Genomic DNA, 21529 nt, shown 5'->3' on the forward strand with positions numbered 1-21529 from the left:
AGCATTCCTGCTAATGCAGTGTCGGGACAAGTCAGCAGGGAGCAAGAGCCTGGGCTGCTGTGCACAGCTGTTGCAAGACCAAACTGTGGAACTTTCATTTTAGACTCCACCAACTTCACTGATCAAAACCGTTTTGCAAGTTGGCTCGTGGTTTTTTCCAGAGTGAAATCCTCTCCATCAAAACAGCTGCTTCAGTGTGCAGGCTTTGTCTCTATTGTGAATCTCTTGCCTCAGGTTTATTGCTGTTATGCAAATTCCTAATGCAGATATGCTGCACTTGCTGCACCAGGAAAAAAAAAATTCATGTTAGGGAAGTCCCTAAGATGCACCTCAGAGCAAAAATAGTTGGGAGATCTGCGAACAATACTTGTGCTCTGATCGTTTGGGTTTCACTCTGATTGTCAGTACCTGAAAAAAATTATGCCACGTTTAATACAGGGAGACTTCAAAAGACATAAAGGATAGGGGAAAATCCCAAGTGAGAATATTAAAAGGGAATTATAAAACTGTTGAGGTTTTTTTTTTGTTGTTTCTAGTAAGGTAAAGCAAACAGATGTCATTCCAGAATTCATGCAAAAAAGTAATAAGAATACAGAAATACATGCAGGGGAAATGGGTGCGTGTGTGCAAACACATCAGTGTGTATTTTCTTTAAGGGGTCATGTCCATCTTCAGTCTCAAGTACTGACAGTTTGGCTTTTTGCTCCAGTGGGAAGTAAATTTGTCATACCAGCTCAAATACTATCTACCTCTTGGACTGCTCACAAGTAAAGCCACTGCAATGACCATCGGTGAAAAAAAGAGCTATCTGGCATGCTTTCCTTCAGTGCTGTTCTGCTGCCCCTTTTCTAGTGAGGAAACCACGGGAAATCCACAGGAAATCCTACCTTCCTGGAAAAATATCCTGCTTCCTCCTGAGGACCCATGGAGCAGGCAGCTTGACATGACTGTGGGCATTTCTGAGCTAGGCAAGTCGAAAGAGAACAATCTTTCGTAGGAAGTGGCTCGAGCCTCATTGTTTGAGATGCTGAGAACCAGAGTGGACAAAAACCAGCTGGCCTGATCAAGTGTCGATGATATTTTGGGCAGGAATGTTGGACTAGATGACCCCCAGAAGCCACTTCTAACCAACTTTTTTATGTTTCTATGAAGTCACATTAATCATAGAATCATAGAGTCGTAGAATGGTTTAGGTTGGAAAGGACCTTGAAGATCATTGAGTACCAACCCCCCTGCCATAGGCAGGGACACCTCCCACTAGACCAGGTTAATCTAACAGGGTTTTTTCCATCTTTAAAATCTGTGCTTCTCTGATAAACACTGCTAGGCCTTGTATTTAGTCCCATTTTTTAAAATAATCTTTGTCTGAGATTTTTAATTAAAGGTGCTTGTAATTAAAGTATTGGTTTTATTGCAAGATATGAATTAATTATGCTATTCTCTAGGAATGCTAGAATATTTTAAGTGTTCTTCCAGCAAGCTGAATTATCATCACTTTAATACTTTCAATATATTCCTGTAACTGAACCCATTTCATAAACCTAAAGACGTTACTTTAAATTTAATAATACAATGAGAAATATGCTTAAGGTTGTAGGCCTGTGACTTTGATGACTAATATGAATGGATAAATTGAAACTTACTCATGATTTAAACTTGCAAATGTAGCTGAAATGATTTCATGGTTCAGGCTGAAATACAATCTAACTGAATTAAAGAGAGGTTTGTGGTTCCCTTAAGGTGGTAGATCTCATCCACAGTTTATGAGATTGAAGTGTAAGCTCAAAGGAGAAGTAAATCTGAGGAATATATCTGCTGTACGTAAATCGGGGTTAGTTTCTTTTTTGCAGAGCTTTGTCTCCCAAATACATTGCAAAATTTGGATCCACCTCCTGCTTCCCCTGGTCCTAGTGGATGGTCCTTGCTGTGCTGTGCTTCTGTGCAAAACAGAGGTGGGCAAAACCGTGAAACGGTGACTGGGTGCCCTTGAGCTGCACTGAGTTGAGAAAACATCGTGCAGTGTTTTCACGGTAAGATCGTTGCCGGAGGGCATCCACACCCAGAAGACTGGCCTGCAGAAGCCACTCCTCCCAAACTCTACCTGTGCTCAGTGGAGAGCAAACTGCTGAGCGCAGGAGGTCTGGTGTAGAGAGTAAGGGGTGAGTCAGGGCCGGAGCCTGACTCCACGGGATTCGTTTTTTGCCTTAGTGAGTAACCGCTGAACAAGGAGGGTGGTGAGCCCTGCAGTCCAGATACTCTACCTAAGCTGTAGTGTGGCAGAGCGGGGTAAGCTGGCAATAATGTTCTCACCAGTGTGCAAGTCTCTCGGCTGCAGGCAGTTTACATAAACATGCATGTCTCCGACTATGAAAGCTCATCGCTTCTGAACTTGGTGGAGCCTTTGATAACAGCACGTAGGTTATTCCTGTTTTCATTAGGAAACAGCTAATGCAGTGTATTCAAATTTATATCAGTTTACTGTTGTTTCTATCACCTGGAAAAAATTGAAAAAATGAATATTTTTAATATCAGAAAGATACTCTGTCTCCCACAGTAACTAAAGCCAGAAAAACAAGAGGAGAGATCCTGGCAGTTATGTACTTAGAAAACCCTTAAATCTCTCTGTGAAAACTGGTCATTGGTTTCAAGCATTTCCTTTCGGGCAAACCTTAAACTAGAGGAATTAGGATCAGAAAAACGAGTTGCTGTCAGATGATGATTATTTTCCATCATTCTGGCAGCATGCACAAAGTAGAGGGAGCTTTCCAAACCCAGAAGAGGATATAGTCCCTGTTCCAAAGCACATGAGTGTGAAGAGGCAGGGTAGGGAAGAGGAGGGATGGAGCTACAGCACAGGGAGCAATCCGGGTAATGCTAGCCATGCATCAGGTGAATTACAGCAGGTAGAGAGCAATAGCAATTTTTCTGGAGGAGAAGGGAATCAAATTCATTCCCATTTAGTAAATGAATGTGGTTTGGCCAAATGTTTTTGTGAACGCGTTTCTATTTTAGGATGTTACTTCTTTTTTCCTCCCGTTAATTTTTAAGAATGGGAAACAAATATTGTACTTCCAGGTTTTATCAAGATGTTTTCTTGAGGAAAAAGGACAATTGCAGCAAAATGCCATTTAAAAATAATGTTTATGAGATTCCAATTATTTCTGTTGGGTGCAAATATTCAAACCTATTCCTAAGTAAGAAATTCCCTTAGTCCTGGGAGATGAAGGAAAAAGGTTTTGTGCTCAAAATCCACATTTTAGTTGCAGAGAAGTTAAAACAAGTAGTTTGGATAGAAAAAAAGCTCCAATTCAGGTGTACAAAACACTACAGAAATAAAAAGGCATGTAAATATTATCTTCCCTCACCACTATGTCCTTGAAGGGCAGACCCTTTCTTCCAGGCTTCTTTTCAGCCCAATGACTTTCTGGGTTGCTGCAAACTCTACGTAGTCCCTCTGGGTCTCACATGATCCAGTCGCTCTCTTTTCAGAGGAACATGCCATAATAACATAAAACAAGCAACTAAACCAAATGCCATACTTCACAGCTTGCAAGATAAAAGTCCTGGTTCAACTGGTGTCTTTGAAGAATGTGCAATGGAAATATTTTAACAAAAGAACTTGGAAAAATCAAATTGTTTAAAGCTAATTCCTGCAAGAAAAGAAGTGTGTGTCATTATTTTTTCCACCCCAACCCTGTGTTCTCATCAAAATCGTTAATTCGTTTTCTATTTAGAAGGTTACTGGTAGCAACTTTCCATTCTTCGAGGTAAATAGGGAGAGCCACTTTTAGCAAAGCCTTTTCTTTATTGCCTACTCATAAGAAGAATTGCTGCTTAAGACTAAGGGAGCTTTTTAAGATGGATTTAAATGATGCTTTGAGGGAGAATGAGAAAGTATGTGGAGGGAAGTGTGCTGAAGCATCTATAGTACAGATCTGAGTCCATGCGACTCTGCTAGCAGGGTCTATGATGGGCACACCAAGCTCTGCAAGTGTCTCTCTGTGTTTCAGCTTGCATAATCTATCTTTACCTAGTCATATCTTGCGGCTCGATAAACAGAAGCAGCAGGCCTGAGTGTCCTGACGTTACCCTCCCCAGCCAGTAACAGGCACGTGGAATATTTGGACAAGCATTTGTTTCTGTTTTCAAAATTTCGTACATGATTGTAACATCACAGAAGATGAGATTTTAATAAACAATATGTTTCCTTAGGATAACAGCTCTGATTTGGGGATTTTGTTTTTTGTTGTTTCCTTTGCAGGAAGACGGTATCGTGAAGGAAATAGACATCAGTCATCATGTGAAGGAAGGTTTTGAAAAAGCAGATCCTTCTCAGTTTGAGCTGCTGAAAGTATTGGGACAAGGTTCATATGGAAAGGTAATTTTTAATGCCATCTAATCACCTAGAGCAACACTGAAAATGTCATGTCCTTTCTTTCAGTTCATTTACACTGGTAACATTGGTCATATATAAATTATATTGTAAAGGCAAGTAAGCAAACCCAAATCCCTTCTATCTTCATTTTAATAACACTTTTGCCTTTTAGCTGGATTCCTGTATAAAAAACAGTTTAGAAAACAGTGCTTATGGCTCTGGACCTGGACTAATGAGCACAAGTGTGCATTAGTAAAGCATCACTAAAAAAAAAAAGTGGGATATGTCCCCTCCTTCTTCCTGACGTACCCACCAGGGAGGTGAGTGCACTACTGCTGAGGAGTTGAAGGATGTAAATAGGGGCATTCAAAGGCTTATAGATGTTAGCTGGCCAAATCCTGCTGAGGACAGAAAGGGATCCCAAGCACATTGCAAAGTTCCAGACTGCTCTTTAGGTCACACTCAGAGAGAGGCCTGTACGCTTTGCTGAGAGTATCATGGATTCAAATTCCAACCCAAACTATTCTAAGATTCTATGGAAGTCCTTAGGGATATTATTTTGTGGGGTTTTAAAAAAATATTTCCCAGCCTTCAATGGTGGATCGTTCTGGCTAACTTGACTCACACCTAAAATCTGCTGACGTATCCAGCACAAAGCTGAACATCCTGACAGTCAATCAGGGCCTTTAGCCCTGAAAGAAGCTGTATTTGGAGTATTTATCAGCTTCCTGACTATTCCAGAATTATGTGGATAAACAAGTCTGTTAGAAGTTTCCTGAGATGAGAGAAATCAGGAAAGTTAGCATTCACTACCAAGTTTTGATCTAGAAAATTGCTTGAGAGCACAATAACAATGTTTGAGTTTTAAATACTAAAGAAATATGAAAAATCAAACTACTCAAATTAGATTTACTGTATAATTCAATACAAGAAGGAGAAGAACAAGAGAAGAAAATCTCTTTTGCAAAAGTAACAGAGGCAGAATGGCCAGTTAAGTAAAGAGTTTAGATATGGTTGGTTCAAGGGCTGTCTTGTACTGTTGCATTTCATCATTAACTGTCCAAGTTGGCCTTCTGGCATTAAACATTTTAGAAGCAAAATGTCTAGTCTCTGCCACCAGTTCCCAAGAGGAGATCTGATTTCTGGGATATGCTCTGCCCAGTTCACTGGGGGATCAGAGTGTGAGTGTGGACATCTTACCTGGTTGGAGCTGGGTGTGATTACAAATCGCTTTCCATATCTTATGTGAACCAGGTCAGTAAACTTCTCAGAACATCAAAGACACAGGAGAGGGAAGTCTGCTCTGTGTTTCTTATGCAGTACCCAACCACCTAAATTTTCATCACCTTGATATTTGAGCGAATTGTTTAAATCCACAAGTCTCTGGGGAGACCATTGGTTTTTCCATTGGAAAACCCATTGGTTTTCAAGTTGTTCACCTGAGGACTGAATAATTTCTTGCAGGATTAGAGAAGATGCCTTTGGTGTTAGAGGGAGTGCTCTCAACACTCTTGAAAGTCACAACGCTTGTTTGGCTTTCTAGGTTGGGATTTGGGTGATATACCCACTGCTCCAGCTAAAGCAGTTTTGCTAGTTCAGGTATTGATAACTTGAGGTGTTTGCATGCACATCAAACTAGAAAACTGAAAGTCATGCTCAGCCACATGCCTGTGCTATTCTGGCAAACTAGTATAGTATAGTTATTATAACTAGTCAAGTAAGCACTCCAGGACCGCTTGGTGGTTTCAAGAACAATGTGACTTCGGCTTTAAGAATAATCAGAAGGATGGCATCATTTTGCAATACAGTGCATTTTCATTTGTTCTGTTTCCTTTTTGGTTTGATGATTATGTTGATGTGCTCTGAAACAGCACACAGTGTTCTTGACTCATCTGTTTCGGAGAGAATGCAGACAAGTGCCCTATCCCGTGCTACAGGGAACAGCTGACTAGTGACTAGTAACATAAATTGATAATTTTGCTTATTACAGCAACATGGTTATTACAAGATTTGCAAGATTACATGGCAGATAAGATATTTCTAGAACTGCAGCCTAATATTTCTGCAGACACAGCATGCTGTGCTGTTCTATGTGCAGTACAGCTTAAAATCATTAACTTAAGGGTTTCCGGTTTTGTTTTCTGGATAAAGATTCCATAACCATTTTTGCAGAATAATAATACAGCTGAAAATCTAGTATTTGGGCAAGCTTGCTTTTGACTTTCTCCTCCCTTTCAATGTAATGCAAAAATTAAATTTTTCACTTGGGCTGGATAGAAAAATATCCCAACATTTCTCTGGCTAGCCAAACTTCTAAATGAATTGACTTCCTGTTAATGCTGGAGCAGCTGAGCTTAATTTATCATGAATGTTAATGAAAAACACTTCAGAAAATCTTGTGTGTTCCTGTTGCATCCAAATTTCATCATTTGTTCCTACAGTTGTGAGTACTGGAGGTATTTGTATGTTCATCAAACCAGGAAACAGGAGATGGGAAGAAGCAGCATGTGCCCAAGCTCAGCTGGTTAGAGCAGCTCGGGTGAGGAACTGTGCGTATCTCACATGCACAGGAAACATCTTGAGAAGGAAAGTCTAAACACAAACGTATCGGATCATGTTGTAGAAGTGTTGTAGCGGTGATGCTATACAGATGTAAGAGCCCTGGTTAAGGTGTTCAGAGAGAATTTAGCCTTTTTTTTTTTCTTTTTCTTCAGTTTTTCTAGCTGGTTGTTAAAAGTTGTTCTCTCTTCCCACGAACCTTTCCTCAAAGGATGCTTCAGAAAATCATAATCTGTTTACAGATATTATTTTTTGCAGGAGGAAGATTCTTTCAACTTGCAAATAATGTGCTAGAAACAGACTTCCTCTGTTCTTTTTTTGGCTTTTTATATTTTGGGTGGAGGCAGTTAAGAAAGCTGCATGGTTCCTGAACAGGCAAAGAATACAATAGTTGTCACAGATTTTTGTATTCCAACTTCCCTTAGCTACATAATTTTAGCTAGCCTTTGATAATTTATGTCATTATAAGTATATACTATGTATGTGGCGTTAGATTTCTGTTTGGATTTGGCTTTACTTCCTGCTTCTGTCCAGTACCAAAAGTGCTGAAATAAAAGGGAGACACTGATGTCTCATATTTCTGACCTCCGCAGACAAAGCGAATCGTAGGAATCAGCTAAAAAATTTCTTTTTTTTTTTTTTTCCAGTTATTAACACACTGAAAGTCTTATAAAGACCAAACTAAATTACTGATTCCTTTGTTCACTACCCCTTCAGTGCTCAGATGTACTCAGGAGCAGATAAGAAATAGTTGCATAGAGTAAAATGAAAAATATCACAATTTTAGCTACAATTTTATTTTATTTCAATGACAAATTTACACTGTCATAAGATGTAACATAGGTAACTATAACAGGGAAAACTCTCTTTGTTTTAATAATCCTTTTGTTAATCAAAATAGTTCTACTTTTTGCTAAGTATAAACAACTAGATTTTCAGCTGTATGAACTTTTTGCTTCAGTTACATCTTAGGCTAGTCATCATTCATGACTTACAGCATAAATTAAATCAAATTGTTTTTTCTCCATAATTGAATTGATGACAATAGTTTCAAGACCGTGCACGTTGCTAAGCACAAAGGAGACACAACTTTTTTTCATGTGAAGCTGGTCAGAATATGAAGAGATGTGCATGCACGAATTATGACTATTCACCCATCTTTAATTGAATGTGGAAGGGTAATCAGTAACGTTGAACCTGTTTTCTTTGTGAGGGAGTAAAGGCTTAAAAATGAAGGTTTCCAGAGCTAGTTAAACCAATTGCAGGTGAAATAGTTACAAAATACTTTCCACTAATAATTTTCATTAGAATTCCTGAATCTGTTCCTTTATCAAATGCCGCAAGGCTTGTAACTGGACGTTCAGGACTCATCTACACAAGACGTCTGCTTTTCACAGGTATTTCTAGTGCGGAAGATCAAAGGATCTGATGCGGGTCAGCTTTATGCCATGAAGGTACTTAAGAAGGCAACTCTGAAAGGTAAGGACTGGGGCAGTGGCTGCAGTCTCTATTTCTGTGCTACTTTGCCACTTACTTGTCTTGTCATTTTTTGTATTGCTGCTGTCTGATGGTATATAAAAGTACACAAATATGCTTCTGCCACCCTCCAAAATTCTGCCTCACTGTAGTGAATGTTCTAAAAAAAGTGAATACGAGCAATGTTACCCATATACAGTGTGTGAGCAGGAAAACAGGACTTCGGTGTTTTCTAACTGCATGTGTTCTTCACTTTCTTGCTGTTATTTATAGAACCTCTGTTGGGCGCATAGTAATTGGTACCACAGTGACAGTATCTATCTGTTGCTGAAATAAACTGAAATAAGTATTTTTAAATAAGGATATTGCTGAAGTAAAACATGACTTCTATGGGGCAGAAAGGCCTTCCATCTGGTGCTTCTCCCTATATGCCTGAAAATTCATGTGACATATTTTCAAGTACAACAAAGTCATAGAATCATAGAATCATAGAATTGTCTAGGTTGGAAGAGATCCTTGGGATCATCGAGTCCAACCTACTCTACAAAGTTCTCCCCTACACCATATCCCCCAACACCACATCTAAACATCTCTTAAACACATCCAGGGATGGTGACTCAACCACCTCCATGCTGTTTCCTAGCTCAGGACCACTCAGTGCATGGTCTATGGCAGGCTGGGTCCAAATGACTGGTGTTTGAAGCTGGTCATCCCCTTGTGGGGCCACTGGCTGCTACAGCCTCGCTCAGACCAGAAAGAAATTTCTAGTAGAGCACAGGATTGAAAAGCAAACAGAGAAAGTTAGGTCTCAGCTGAAGTCCTTACAGTCCTTACTGTTTGTTCCTCCACAAACAGAGTTAGGTCCTCATCTTGTTTCCCTGACCTAGCATGGTACTCTGTTTTTTCCCCTCAAAAGCCTGACACTTCTTGCAGATGATGTGGACAGCGCTCATTTTGCCCAGAGCAGCTCTTTCTTGGACAATGCGGGTTTACACAATGCAGTATAGTGCCTAAATTTCTATCCTAATATGAAGAGGGATCATTTTGAGATAGTTCTGATGACTTCAAAATCCAAAATGCTTTAGCAAGCCTCAATTTGGGGAACCAAAAGAAGAATGAAGCTACCCGTAATTGCAAGGTAGAGTTACAGCAGGTGGTGGCAGGCAGACACAGTACATCTTCTGAGTACTAGTCGAAATGGGGAAGTGGCAAACTGGATATTTACACAGCCCTTTCCCCTAAGAAGGCCTTTGCAGAGAAACGTTAGTTTGAAGCAATGCTGCCGTGCTGATCTTTTTGTTTGGAATGTAGATGGGAAGGTTTGTTCTGGCAGAACAGCATGGTGTAAATAACCACTTAAATAGTACTGGGAGTAATACATAAAAAGTAAAAAATCAGGTCTGTGTAGACAATATGTATAATAGAGTGATTCCCTGACTTCTTAACCAAGAGCAGGACCACAAAGCGCCCAGACTGAGCTGAACTGAACTCTCAGAGCTTTTCCCACTGGGGAAAGCCATCTCCTGCCAGAAACAGTGTCTGAGGAGGAACTGTGTGACCTCCCTGATGTCAACACGTACCAGAGACTTATTTCTGTTTCTTTTGACAACCCAGAACTTTTCACCCAAGGTGAAAATTGGATGTTCCTTCTTTTTTCTGTATAACTCTGGGCTGTGGTGAGCAGAAAGAGCTTTGGAGAGGGGGAGGGTTTCTTCTGCATCCCCAAACACATGATTGTCATTTAATATTTGATGGCTAAATCTGTAATGTTAGATTCCACTGGGGGAGAAAAAATATCTGGTTTATGGCGGTATTTTAGGAAATCTCAAAATTTAGATAGTGATTTTAAACTACCCAAAGCGTTGTATCACATTTCTGTTCTATCCAGAACAGGCACCTCTGTGTTTGCAGTTCCTCCCTTTGTTATACCATAGAACCACTGTTTCTCTCCTCCCTTGCCATTACAGCAGGCTATTTATTGCTTTCTCAAGCGTTGGTCACAAGATCCAAAAGTTGACACTGCCTTGTGATTTTGCTGGATTGCATTTCTCTCTCATTCAGACTACTTACTCCTCCGAGTGGTAGCTCTGGATTTCTCATTAATCTCAAGATAACTAGCACATCGGTAGGAACTAATTTGTCCACACGAGTTTCTACAAATAAGTTATACCTGACGGCTATTTATCTCAAAGTACAGAAATGAAGGCAAAACCCCATTGGCACAGGGCAAGTGAGAAGAGCAGCAATGAGGATTGCTGTCAGTGAGATTCCGTGTAACTTTTGGCACAGAGATAATATTTCTGACAGCTTAATTTCATCTCTTAAGTGAGAGTGCTGAATTGTCCTTGCTTACCTACACTCAAAGAGGCTGGAAGTCACTCCAATGTGAAGTACTTATTACCATGTCAAGTGATGGGAGCAAAGCCATAAGTACTTGTTAGCACTGCGTTCAGTCTTTACTGACAAAAGGCATGCTACGAGACAACTTTCTTAATGGCTTTGCTTCCCAATTTGTACTGCACAGTACAGCACGGAGCGGGAAAGCCAAAGCTCTTGGTGCCAGTGCCATTGACATGGCCACACAGCCCTAAATATCATAGGAGTTATTTTCTTTAGTGAAACACATAAAATGGAGCAATGAGAAAGAAAAGAAAAGAAGAGGAGGTAGCAAACCTGTTTGTTTTCTTTTCTGGATTAGTCTGAAGACTTAAACCCCAGATAAATAAGAACATGAGGAAGTTAAATGCCTTCAGGAGTGATGGTTTAAAACTAGCTTGCAACCATAGTGGATCCCGCCAAAGGGTTTCTTGTCCCAGGAGCCTGACTCTGGCCGTGGCTGGCTGGTAATGTTTGGGAAGAAGCAGAAGTACAAAACGGTGCCTCCTCCCGTAACCCTGCTGCCTCCTGCCTCTTTCCGGGTTAGTTGTCCCTTGTCAGCATGATCCCAACTTCACCAATAGCAAAGAGTAGTATAAGAAGGGTACAGCAGTCAGCAGCAGCGCTCTTCAAGCATTTAGAGCTCAAAAAAGTTGTTTGATACAGAAGAGGCTTTGTAGATCAATTGCAGTTGTAGATTTAAGCTTGAAAAAGATCTGCTAAACAGCAGAACTGCTCCTGCTGTGAAGGGAGACTCCAAAATATTCAGGTTTAGATTGTAAAAGTTTGCAGATGCACATCCTGTACATACAAACATTTGTGAAGATTAAATTCATCTTTACATCATGAAGGTTTATGTTAAATGTAGAGTATATCTGAATAAGGACCTTTAACAGCTTGGATCCTTGAAAGTGAGAAAGCTGCTGCTCCTCTCAGTTGTAGATGAGAGCATCACACACAAGTTTCTTTCCTTCATACCTCATTTCCTTCTGCAGGAACTTGTGGGTTTTAAAGCAGAGAGCTTCCTGAAGAAACTAGATAAGTGTTTCATGCTAATTATTAATTTTAGGAAAACCTTGTCCAAAATTTTTGAGACTATTATGTCTGTTAGGTGCCAGATGGCGAATGCATCAGATTCAAGGCTGCATGTGTGTATGACTCTAACTCATCTGACTTTGAAACACTGTTTATTGAACTACAATACCATAATACCTACCTTTGTGAACATAAACCCTTTTGGGGGGGAGGAGAGTTCAGGTGCTCAAAGACATTCAGGCACTTAAATACCTTCCAAGAGTGAGACTTTTGCCTTTCAGAGTGTCATTAGATAATACTGTTAAATACCATCTTAAAATGTTGCTTTCATGTCTTCATTATGCTCTACTTTTTTTTTTTTCTTGAAAATCAGATTTTTAGATAAAAATTGAAAGAGAATAAAGTTGATCTACAGGTTTAAACACTTACAGACACATATCAGTGAGTCTTGACTGCCCGGGCTGAATGCACCGTGAGACTGAGGAAACAGAAAGAAAACAGGGACTGTCGATTCTGTGTATATGCGTGCCGTGTATTCACCAGCAAAGCTGGGACAGATGAAAAGGGCAGGCTGATTATTTTGATTCACCTGGTGTTTCTCTTAAGGTGTCTCAGGCTCCATCGGCTTTACCGGATGTGCTTCGGGATTCTGTGAACAAGAGCTGTTTAGATCGCTTACAGCGCAAGCCTCATTAAACACCCGTGAAGTGCTCATAAATCCCCAGTAGGCTGCTGTGCTGGAATGTAAGGGCTACCTCTGGAGCTTGAAAATCAAAACCCCATCCCTCCAGGAGACATGCAATCTTAGAGAAAGTGGCATGAAGCCATAATTCACTGACATGATACTTACAAACTTTGTAAATATTACAGCGATGATCTAGCGAAGGTTATGTGACGGGTCATGAGGAGATAGTTTGCATCTGCCCGTCTTGTTGGTAATGGGCTGTGTAAATCTCGGCACTGGAAGCTATTTGACCCTGAGAACTGAGAGTCTACCTGTTTCTGCTTATGGGGTTTAGAAATGATAATCTATTTTGTCAAAAGCTCTGAAGTGCTTTGCAGTTTATGATCCCCTCAGTCTAAGCCAGTAGGCTTATGGGTTTACAGTTGTGCTGAGTGCGTGTGATGGTTATAGATGCAGTAAGCAGTGAAAGCAGCTTTAGTGACTCACAGAGAGCTTGTGGTGTTCTCGGGAATGTTAGATCAATGGTATTAGTTATACACTACATTGAACACCTAACTTAGATGTTACCAGCTGGACTTGGGATTTCCATCAAAACCATTGATAAAATCGTAGTAGTGGCTTCCCTGTTTGGACATCAACTGAAGTGGCTTCTTCAGTTTTCCTCTGTATGTGACTCAGTTTCCCTGTGATGATTGTGGTGCTTAGATCTGAGATATTGAACTCCAGTGGTTTCCTTCTGGTTTGAAGGGAACAAAAATCCAACAAAACAAAAAACTGAGGACAATTTAACCTTATAAGGCGGGACTCAGAAAGAACTTTCGCCTCAGATAAACCTAACTCCTTGGTGCCGAGGTTTTCAAGGTATCTTGTCCTATTTTGTTCAGCCCGTGTGTTTGGTGAGAGACCCTCTTATTCACCCAGGTTCACCCTTTAAATTTTGGGTTATTATGTTTTCTTACAGTGTTCTTCAATCTTTTTGATATCCTCCTGAGTGAGCCTCTTATTACCCTCTTCTAAACAACTCACCAGAGAAGTCCTAACCACACAACCAGTTTCCTCTGAGTCTAGACCCCACAGCAGGGGTCCCCTTGTCCTGCTGTTTGGAGGACAGGCTACATGCTCTGCATCCTCAAGAACTGCTGCCTGCATACTGCTTCTTTACTCAGAATTGTAACTCTCCAAATGCCAGGCCTTTGAGCTCAAAAAAACACCAGTGCTGGACGTGGAAGTGCTGTTAAAGATCCAGCTGGGACAGAGACTCACCCCTCTTGAGTATAGGAAGTTCCACCTAAACATGAGGAGGAACTTCTTTACCTTGAGGGTGCTAGAGCCCTGGAACAGGCTGCCCAGGGAGGTGGTGGAGTCTCCATCTCTGGAGACATTCAAAACCCGCCTGTTGCGTTCCTGTGCAACCTGCTCTAAGGTGTCCCTGCTCTGGCAGGGGGGTTGGACTAGATGATCTCCAGAGGTCCCTTCCAACCCTATGATTCTATGATTCTCTCCACAAACAGCCAGACACTAAATTTTCAATGGGGAGGGGAAAACACAAGTGGCTCTAAAATGTAAAGATCAGCCTAGTCGGTATGTGCTCAGCCACACAGCAAAGCTCTTGGGTCACCATCTGGACCTTGCCCATTCTCATGCAAGCTTTGCAGTCCAGGAGCCAAGGAGAAGATCCTCAGCTTTGAGTTGAGATGCAGAATGTGCCAACCTTGCCCATCACAACTGAGGAGCAAGCTGGAATTAGTAGCTGTTATCCAAGGAAACAGAACTTTCTTTCATCCTGCAGGAGTTTTGAAAATGAAGACTCTCAGTGCTTAGAGGTCACCATCAGGCTGTGCCTTTACTGTGCCTTTGCAATGCTTCTTGCATCAGAAAACCTCTTTCTTCCTTCTATAAAAGGTCAGCTTATCTAGGACTTGCTTTCTGAAGGAGGAAAAGGGTTCGGTAAATTTGAGAGAGCTCACTTAGGTTATTTCTACTGGACTGTGGAGGGTAATGTGTTCATATTTTATAAGGAAAATGAGCTGTGGTTAGGAAACCAGCTCATTGTGTGTCAACAAATATTACAGAGCATCCTAACCTGAATATACAGCAGACTGGACACGTCAAAAATGACAAAGAGCATTGCTGGAAGTTTATTTTCATAGCATTTGCTAAAGAGCATTGACTTGTGTTCATTGAGATCGTAGCTTCTGGGTTACATACTTAATACTCTTTAGTGATTCTGTACAGTGTTTGGATTTGGGTTTGGATGAGAAGGGAAAACTTTTGCCTATAAATATAAACTGAGCATGCATCACTTAAGGATTTTATTACCTGTTTCTATTCAAGCCATGTGGGACTTCTCGTTGAATGAAGTCCTGATTAAATTATAGCCTCTTCACAATGCCAAGTGCATCATGAAGATCCTGTTATCAGGCAAAAATTCCCACTGTTAAGACATTCAAGAAATGAACTCTGGATGTTAAAAGTGCTCTCTGCTTTGTAGCAAGGGAGCTTTCTGGCTACTTTGTTTTTACACAGAAACCTGTTGTTCCTCATGGAGCTTTTCGTAAGTGCCAAAGAAAATGCAGCTTCTCTTCATGAAAATTTTGACTGTTGAGCTCTGTTTAGGGTCACCTTGTTAAAAGTGTTGCTCAGGTTGCTAGACAGGAAGTTCTTCCTATTTTCCTGTGGAGGACGGAGTTATTGTCTTTGCCTAAATACTGGTAAAAATTATAATCAATCTCCCTATCTTTCTTCCTGTCATTCAGCCAGACTGATTCGCATAGGAGCACATACTTCTGCACTTGTCCTACGCATTGTAGGTAAATGCAGCAATATTGCCCAGTCCTTTCCTGTCCCCACATTTGTTGCAGTACAACTCTGCTATTACAGTAATATCAAAATATAGCTCACTGCATGGTTGTATGTCCATTTGGAACATGGCTCCAGTGGTATGTTGCTGCCTGAAATACCTTTGTTTTATTCTTCCCAAAGAGAGCAGAGGACAGGACGCACAAGCAAACCCCAGCTTCCTCCATGAGAAAAAGTGGTGTAGTAGAAACTGCGATGGGAGTCCTAGTATCTGATAGCAGAGGTGCGTTGGCTCGGACCGGGCTTTTGAAGCAGTTCTTCCAGTCATCCCCATTTGCTGTGCCTTGGTTTGTTGGGCACAGCAGTTTCGGAGCACACAAGCTGGGTTCCCCACAAAGGAGATTCGAATCTGAAGTCAGAGGGAGAGAGCACTGAAAAGTCTGCTGATTTCTTTGGCAGAAAGGATATGTTCTTCACCTGTGATCAAATTATACAAGTTTGTTCTAAACATTTGTTGAGTCACGCTCTTCTGTCAATGAAATATGAACAGAAAGATCTCTTTAAAGTTTCTAAAAAAATGGCGGCTCTTGCAGGTTGCATTTGAATGTGTCTCCCGGCTATTCCAGCCAGCCAAGGAATGGTGGCTGTTTTTTTCAGGAATGAGTATTCCGTCATACTCATTTCATTTTTGATAGTAAAAAGCAATTTTCCAAATCGCCTTGTAAGTTCCAGTCAATTTGCCACCTACCTCTTTAAAGTTTCAATTGATCCTGCTGTGCTTGTCACAGTGAATAAGTGGCAATGGAAACACTTGGAACTGCAGCTCCTGTAGGGGCCATCAGTAACAGGTTTTCAGACCCAAACTCATTCTTCAAAGTCCCCAAAGTAGATTTGATCAAGGGCTTTCACTGGTTCTTGCTTTCCCCTGGTTTATTCTTTCTGTCGTATTCATTGCACTGTATATCTCATGGCAGTTATTCCCAAATTGGCTGTCACTTTATGGAAAAGACTAGGTGTGATATTTTTTATGGTCAAGTAGCAGATTGCTGTTAGTTGCTTTTGGTGTAGTTTTTGAGAGACGACATGGACAGTTGTCCTGAACCCACGAATGAAATATTTATCCAGTTTGACAAATGTGGTGCAATTCCATTTTATGTGTAGAAAACCCACTTTTACCAGGAAAGGGCTGGGAGGTGCAATGGCCTTTGTCAGCCCTCACACCTCTCACCAGCAATAGGTGGGAAGCCCAGAGAGAGCAGAGAAAAACACAGCTTAGTTTAACTGGAGTAGGTTGGGCACCACCGGCTGTGCGTGGTGCTCTGCCTGGGCCGAGTACCTGGGAGCAAGGACTGGCCGATCCTCGGGTCAACCAGAGGGGCTCAGTGGTTCTGCTTTGGCAGCCTAGCTCGTGTCCCTGCCCAGGTCTGTGCCAGGGTAAGCCTACCGGTGTGGGACTCTCGGAGGGCACTCTGGGCCTTGCACTGCTACTAAAGCATCAGCTGGAAGGCACGAGAAGAAGTCCCACTGGCCATCTCTCTGACCTAGGGTGGCACAGCTATGCTTTTGTCATTCCTGACAGACGTTTGCCTAACTTGTTCTGTTAGGCTGTCTCTATCTCGACTATTATAAAATGCTTCCTAACATCTGTCCCGTATCTGCCTTGCCACAGCTGAAACCATTAGTTCACATCCTCTCCACTGAGTACAGTTTCCTCTCCGTAGTTTTCTTCCACATCTTGAAGACTGTTATCATGTTTAGCCTCCATTTTCTGTAGACTGAGAATCTTTCATCTTCCTTTCCTTCCTCAGAGTTAATTTCTTTTAGGTGTCTGGGTTAGAAGAAGATTTAGTTTTGCTAGCACTAGGTAAGTCAGAGGTGACTGTTAAATGAAATGTCGTCTGCTCTGGCTGTATGCTCCAGATCTCAGGACCTCCGTGGATGCTTTGTTACTACAGTAGTAGCAATGCCGCGCTCTACCAAGCAGATTGTTGAACATTTGGGTTTTTTAATTGAACGGATAAAAATGTCCTGCTGCAAAGACAGCCAAGTGGTCATATCGTTGAGATGTTGAATGTTTGTTCCTTTGGGGAGTTCCATTGAGAGAGAGTTCCTAGGAAAAGCCAGCCCTTTGGTGGAAGTATTTGTAACACAGCTCTTCTTTGCATTGAAGGTTGAGATGGCAGCATTTCTGGAGGGCATTCTCAGTTCTTCATGGTTGCCCGCAGCTGTCAACCCCCCTTCTCTCATGTTTAGCTTCAGAATTAAGCAGAACATCAGTGGGCAGGACATAGCCAAGCCTGTTGGGCTTTACCAGTGATAACATAATGCTGGTCACTGTTTTACTTTGCCTTCTGCCTTTCTGGCTGGCGTCCCGTAGGCCAAATGGGAATCTTCAAGTGAAAGTCTGCATTTCTGATTTTCTTTTGTCTTTGTCTTAGGGTTTGGAAGTTTTGTGTGTCTTGTTTATCTTGCACTGTCTTTAAGGAGCTTTGTAAGTTTTCTGTTTCCTTGTAATGCTTCTAATTTTAAGAAACCCACTGCTGAAAAAGAGAAGCTATTGCTGGCAACCCATCGAGTCAGCTGCGCAGCACGTGAAGGAACCGCTGGGAGCCTTTTAATCCTGCCCAGCGTCCAAGAGCTTACTGGTAGTACCACAAAGCTGCATGAATTACAGGAAGAGAAAAATTGCTCTTTTGGCAAATACAGGCTCAAATGCATTTAGTCTTCATCTCCTTTGAATTTATGTCATGTAGTCTTGTTCTTTCGTGGCAGGCTGTGTCTGGTGTAGGAGCTGGTACCTCAGTTTAGGAGTTACAAGACTTCGGCTCTGCTCACATCTCTGCCGCCAGCCTGCTGCATAAATATAAACCAGCTACTGTTACTGCTGCTCTTCTTCTCCATCTCCATATCTATAACATTAACCTAATTATGCCAGCCTCCTCTTCACAGTGCTCGACGTCCTTATGAAAAGCAATAGTCAGCTATTAATGGAGATGCTATTAACACTCCTCCCCCCTTAAGTGCAATCTGCTGCATTATGGGATTTAATGTCTAAAGAATCCAAAACAAGAAATTGTTAGGAAATGTCTTTTCTGTATAATGCATGGACTATCTGAAATAATCAGAGCTATGAATCAACTGTACTTTTGCATAAATTTGTAGCTGTAGTGGAAAGCGAAACTGGAAATAAAATAGCTAAATATCCCTGGGATTTTTAACCTCCCTGATGGACTCTGCAAGTCTTTGGCTGTGGTACAAATCCATTATCTATACAAAAAACATTTTTTTGTTCTGTTCACTGAATAAGTCGCACCAGTTGGAGCATCCAACATAATTGCCATTTAACCAATTTCAGCTGCCTGCAACTGCAGTGCAGTTATAGTTGGTTGGAAACCAAATCCGTAAGCATCCTCTGAGAGTTGCATCCCACTGCTTTTACTGGTTCCCCTAATACCACAGAAAAAATGTTATTTCCTTTCAAGCACGAAGACAGATTAACAGAGAGGTCACACTGCCACTTGGTGCCATTTTAAGTCAGAGTGACGGCAGAGGGTAGGGGTCAGCTGCACTGCGACGGTTCGCCTCGCAGCGTTGCCATTGGATCCCTTGTAAGCCTTCACCAAACAGCTGGCCAGGTGTTCTGTTCACAGCTGCTGCTGGAGGTGTGCTAGCACTCAGCTGGCTCTCCATAAAAGTTAGATGGTACAGTGCAGGAGACTGCCATCTGGGATTTGTTTCAACGGAAACAAAATTATTCTCTGTGTTTTGATATTCTTCATGTGGGTTACACATGTCAGTTACGGCTTCCTCATGGCTGCGGCATTTGCTCCAAGTTGGAGGTTTTGATGATGTTCAAAGAGAGATCAGCAGTCAGCATCAACGACAGCCTCTCCTTTCTATTTTGTCTACAGCACTTTCTATCTGCATGCAACTGTAACTGACACACTCAAGAGGTTTCTATGGTGCAGTAATTTAACTGACATTTTCTCAGCAGCAGTAGATTATTTTTGTAAATTTGGGCAAAGCCTGAATTGCTCAGATAATTGCACTGTGTCCCTGGTCATCTTTCAGCCTTCGTTTGTGCTATGACATAGTTGCCATTTAGTGGGCAATTGTCCTCATCAACACCGTTACCTCAGAGCTGCCTTTCGTGCTCAGAGGGAGTTTCAGGTTTATGGGGTTGTACTGCTATATAGGTTTTTTCAATGCTGGTCAATTCAATGTTGTTTTCATTATGGATACAATAAGCTATACAATGTAAAATAGTAATGTTGTACAACTAGGTAGTGTGTAAGTAGATGCAGGTACTAACTTCACCTTTGCATGTTATCATAAGAAGGAAATGTTTTCAAATGCACGTTTGGAAAGACAATTTTGTATTTTTGTTTTTACATGGTATTCCCCTCATTTGGGTCACCTTTACCATCTATCTCTGTCTTCTAGAGTACTTTCCCCATAAAGGGAAACGGATAGGCTCCCAGCTTGTGCCCCCTCTCTCTTGCTTTTCTTAGGGAAGTAGCCAGTGGCTTTGCTCGGCAGCTCCAGCGAGGCCCCAGGAGCAGACTTTTACGCAGAACACATTTTTTTTAATCATCACATATTTACCTTGGTACCAAGGAAACCAAGAGACTCTTCCTAGACCATCCTACTAAATGCACAGCCTTCATTTAGCTGGCTTTCCAACCTACTGAGATCTGGACACCCCTATTTTCCAGAAGCCCCTCAGCTGTCTCCAGGTGAGCTGGTGTCCCCTCCCCCCCGCCCCGATTCCTGTGAGAGCAGCTTTCTGGGGCAGCAGAGAGCTGCCATCCCCCGAGCCAAGCATCAGGGGTAGCGTTTGGCTTGGGGATATGATCTGGTGTGTGGAGCCAAGGGAAAGACCATAGGAAGGGCAACACCACAAGTGGAGAAGGGGAGGACCAGGACGGTGGGCACTTTGTGGTGGGAGTGAGACAGGGCCAGAGCTAGTCTTCTCTGCAACTTCGGGAAGCAGGCGATAGCTGTCTGCCAGCTTCTCCAGAACATCCTGACTCCTCCCACCCCTTTCTGCTTGGGACCTGAGAGGGCGCTGCCAGGGAAGAGGGCTGCTCAGCTCCAGCAGTGGCAGAGCAGGTGTTCGGGGGCTTCCCTTGGTAGAGAAGGGAAGCAGCAGGAGCGAGGCTGTTCAGCCCTGCCGACAGAGCGGGGATGGAAGGGATTTGAAGGGTGGCTATAGGTGAGACTGATGGAGCGAAAAGGAGGCGCTCATGAGGCGTAAGACGTGACCTCACTACATGAGATTTGCCAGTGTCAGAGCGCGCCTTACATGCATGTTCATTAGAAATATGCAGAAACCCTGCCATGCTTTGTGGCACACGTGTTTTTTAGTTTGCTATAGAGAGTTTCTCACATGAGAGGGTTTGAGAGCACTTTTCCGCAAGCAACTTCCAAAGCAAAACTTTGAGGAAGCCTGAAAGTTTGCACTGTTCGTGGGAGGAGTATGGTTTGCTGAGCAGTCACTGGAAGGGCTGCCACAGGGCTGGTGGCCACTGTGCTGGGTGGCCCCGGAGGAGCTGCATTAGCCCTCTGACCTCCAGCTATCACCTGTATCCTGTACAGTAACAGCCATAGTGATCCAAGGCTCTTGGTAAGGCTATTTGAGATCTCAGAATTAAAAGCACTTGTGTGGAAGCTAAACTGCTCGTGGTTATTCTTCACAGGGTTTTCAAGTCCATTCCCAATACGAATTTTAGTTTCTGATTTTTTTTTTCACTTTGCTGGAATATTCTAACATGTTACAGGTATTAATCCTGGTGCAAATGACTGCTGTGTTTCAGTCCATCTCCCAAACGCTTGTGCATAGTAGTGAAATCTAGGTATTTTTTTTTAGAAAGTGCGCGTTATTGAGGTGGAGCCACTGCAGCAAAGTAGCACGTAGTGACAGATGTAATCTCATTCCCCTGCAGCCAGGGCAGGCTGGTTTCTAATTAAATCATTATTTAACTTTTCCTGTCCAGTTTTGTTTTAAAATGTGTCAAGCGATGAGGCTCCAATCCCAGCCTTTCACTCCGCTCCATAGGGGTTCATCCTGTTAGAGTTTGCCTGACACAGCCTACATTTCCTCTTTTTCTGTTTCGCTTACCTCCTCCTATTTGTATTCTTTTCTTTCCTTTTATTTTGATAAATAATTCTTCTCTTCATGTTTCTGTCCTTTAAATATTTATCTGCTCTCCTCCTGTCTCCCT

General features: G+C 42.0%; 1 protein-coding gene across 1 annotated transcript in view; it reads left to right on the top strand.

The window, feature by feature from the left end:
* The window catches only part of RPS6KA2 (ribosomal protein S6 kinase A2), a gene marked incomplete at its 5' end in the record, with an annotated part of 312268 nt that overhangs the window by 204281 nt on the left and 86458 nt on the right, over nt 1–21529 (top strand). Inside the window, 2 exons of the mRNA XM_082480397.1 lie at nt 4262–4378; nt 8332–8413. Of these exons, the coding sequence (XP_082336523.1) occupies nt 4262–4378; nt 8332–8413 (199 nt within the window). The remainder of the gene's footprint in view (nt 1–4261; nt 4379–8331; nt 8414–21529) is intronic.

The sequence above is a fragment of the Vanellus vanellus genome (assembly GCF_965231255.1).
Source record: "Vanellus vanellus genome assembly, chromosome: 3".
Classification (NCBI taxonomy): domain Eukaryota; kingdom Metazoa; phylum Chordata; class Aves; order Charadriiformes; family Charadriidae; genus Vanellus; species Vanellus vanellus.